At 37.0% G+C, this 2,567-nt stretch overlaps 1 protein-coding gene across 2 annotated transcripts; it reads left to right on the top strand.

The window, feature by feature from the left end:
* Positions 1-289: 289 nt before the first annotated feature.
* LOC107822756 (uncharacterized) lies at positions 290-1,703 on the top strand. Of its 2 annotated transcripts, XM_016649324.1 has the most exons (4): positions 290-441; positions 529-656; positions 738-794; positions 1,396-1,703. In XM_016649324.1, exons 1-4 carry the CDS (start codon positions 363-365, stop codon positions 1,489-1,491), a joined length of 360 nt encoding a protein of 119 aa, XP_016504810.1. In that variant the 5' UTR covers positions 290-362; the 3' UTR covers positions 1,492-1,703. The 2 variants fall into 2 exon arrangements, with proteins under 2 accessions (XP_016504810.1, XP_016504808.1); XM_016649322.1 differs by having other exon boundaries at positions 529-794.
* The last annotated feature ends 864 nt before the right edge of the window (positions 1,704-2,567 follow it).

The following is a 2,567-nucleotide window of genomic DNA, read 5'->3' as shown; positions in this document are numbered from 1 at the left end:
GGAAGAGTCCACGATTGCAGAGGTTGTACCTGAAGCTTTGGGGAAGGAACATTTTCGTTAATTCAGTTAGAAGGCTCAGTTGATTAAAAGTTATTAGTTAGTACACTTTAGTCCCCTATAAGTTTTATTACATTGTTTACTTATTTGTAATTAAATCCATGAATTATCCTGTTAGAGTACCTTTTAGTCCATCACAAGTAGTTATGCTATTTTGTCCTGTAGCAGCTGAGTGGGAGATAAATACCCTGCAATTATCCATTATCATCATCAATCAAATTATGCTCTTTATTTTACCCTAGTTATTTAACGTAGTTGTAATTCCATTTCCTTCTTCTTCTTCAATTTTGCATCAGACTTCATGCATGAAGCAGGTTGTTTCAATCTTTGTTCCGCTTCTGAAATTCTATATCCACAACCCTTTCAGGAGATCTGCTGTTGTAGGTAGAGTTCTCATTTTTATATGGTTTTTTTGTTTTTCATGTAAATTGTCCAGTTTCTGATGCAATTTTCTTATTTTTGCTGTTTAAGCAATGCCCATCCTGTTGCGTTCTGCTAAACTTGCTTTTGAGAAAGGGATTACTCAAGGTGAAAGTGAATCATATTTCACGAAGTTGTCAGACTATATGATACTGGCTTTGGTAGAAGCTATGCATAAGGTTGTCCTTAACATATGTACTTATGTTGTTCCTTCTTTTTTGGATAATGAGAAAGTGATACCTGATGAGTTATCTCAACAGGAGCATGTGACAGAAATCTGTGCAATCATGTTGGGAGAATTGAATTATTGCCTGCAGGTTGGCTATGTTTTAAGACAGGGTTTTCTTTAATTGTTGATCCAAGTTTACAGTGTTCTCCTATAACTGATATGTTTCATTTGAACTCTATATATTCCAGTATGATCAACATGTTGGCCTTTACATTCCCAAAACAGTAAAAAAAAAATAAATACCAATTTTATATTTTTGGGCACTCTTGATATATGACCCTATTTCTTTTCCTTCACTAGAGATCTAAACAAGGCAGTCCTCCAAATCAGTTTTATTCTACTAGTATAAAAACGAAATGCTTAGTACATCTCTTATACAAAGGAAAACATGGGTACAAAGAGCAATGACTTGCACGCTAATATTCCCAGGGGATCAAGCCAAGTAGGAGCTCCTTATTTGATTCTTACTTGTGTGGATACAAGCATAATTTATACCATATTAAAATGCTTACAAATGGATGCGTGAAATCAATTTTTCACAGATAGGGTAATCATAAAGTTCTATTGAATGACAAGGTAACACTAGAAAGCCTTACAAACAGCCTATGACTATTATTTAGAATGTTCCATTAGTATTGTCAAAGCAAGGAAAAATTCTGTTATTATGGTCCTTTTGTATCTTCTTTCAGATTTGTAGACTACTTCCCACTGAAGGTCAGGTTCGTAGCATCGTTAATGAGATAATGCATGTAATTACAGAAAGTTCACTCACAGAGAGAACGTAGAAAACAAGCACTCACAGAGAGAGATAAACCAGAAGACTTTGATGCTGAGGAAGCAGAATTGTTAAGGGGGGAAGAGAGCAAGAAGAAGAAGTTTCGAGAATGTATGTTCTATATAAGAATGGAGTTTAGACATAAGCACACCGTGTTTTCCTTTTACAAGCATTTCACTTTTAATTTACAGATATTTTTAAATCCATCTAACTTTTTTATTAGGTTGGTGAAATATAGATAACACTGATCAGAGTTTTCAAGGCTGCTTTCTTGCCTTTCCTTGAGGAGTAGTCACCATATTTGTTACCTATGTGGGTAAGTGTCACAGGGTCAAATTGGGCCAATTTTTCGCGCCTAATTGACACTGTGCGGCAGCAACCTGACACTCAAGTTACTCAGCCTTTTCCAACACTTGGCCAACTTTTCAACAAGTTCGGCCTTAAGCAAAATTCGGTAGCAACATAAAGAGAACACAATCAAGTACGGGAAAATCCCAACCTTTGTATTAATATGAAAATATACAAAGGACCCCTCACTTTGCTATGAACACAAGTCGTTCATAGCCCACTTCGACAAGCCAAGATCACAAGTCGATCTTGTCACACTAAGACCTTCCCAAATGCCTAGCCTTAGCTCACTTCTGAAACACTCAGAAACCCTCACGTTTCTTTCTTGTTTCCCACTTTACTATGAACATATTTCGTTCACAGCCCACTTCGTCTAGCAAAGATCATAAGTCGATCTTGCACACTAAGACCTGCCCAATGCCCAGCCTTAGCCATCATTTGAAACACTTAGAAACCTCCACGTTTCTCTCTTGTTTCCCACTTGGAACTCTCACACAAAACTTCCTTTTGAAGACACTCTTCTTCTTTGAAGATCCTCTTCTTCCTCTCTTCCTTCATGAAATGCCCCCACATATATAGATATAGGGGCTGTTACTGGCAGATTTGAAGGGACAACATACAAAGGGGAAATTTCGTTATTGTACTTTGCCCAGTCAAAGCACTAATAAGCACTTAACCATTTAATGGGGAACTTACCCGTGAAATGGACCTCTTCAGCACTTACTCTGTTTTGTGGAG

The sequence above is a fragment of the Nicotiana tabacum genome, chromosome 9 (assembly GCF_000715075.1).
Source record: "Nicotiana tabacum cultivar K326 chromosome 9, ASM71507v2, whole genome shotgun sequence".
NCBI classification, from domain to species: Eukaryota; Viridiplantae; Streptophyta; class Magnoliopsida; order Solanales; family Solanaceae; genus Nicotiana; species Nicotiana tabacum.
Note: the sequence above shows the minus strand (reverse complement) of the source record. Positions and strands in the feature narration are given on the sequence as shown.

Bases quoted from the DNA above. Each gene is read 5' to 3' on its own strand.
- LOC107822756 (XM_016649322.1), top strand. From the start codon at position 363: ATGAAGCAGGTTGTTTCAATCTTTGTTCCGCTTCTGAAATTCTATATC. The intron at 442-528 runs GTAGAGTTCTCA...TTGCTGTTTAAG, and splicing joins CAGGAGATCTGCTGTTGTAG to CAATGCCCATCCTGTTGCGT. The intron at 795-1,395 runs GTTGGCTATGTT...ATCTTCTTTCAG, and splicing joins AATTGAATTATTGCCTGCAG to ATTTGTAGACTACTTCCCAC.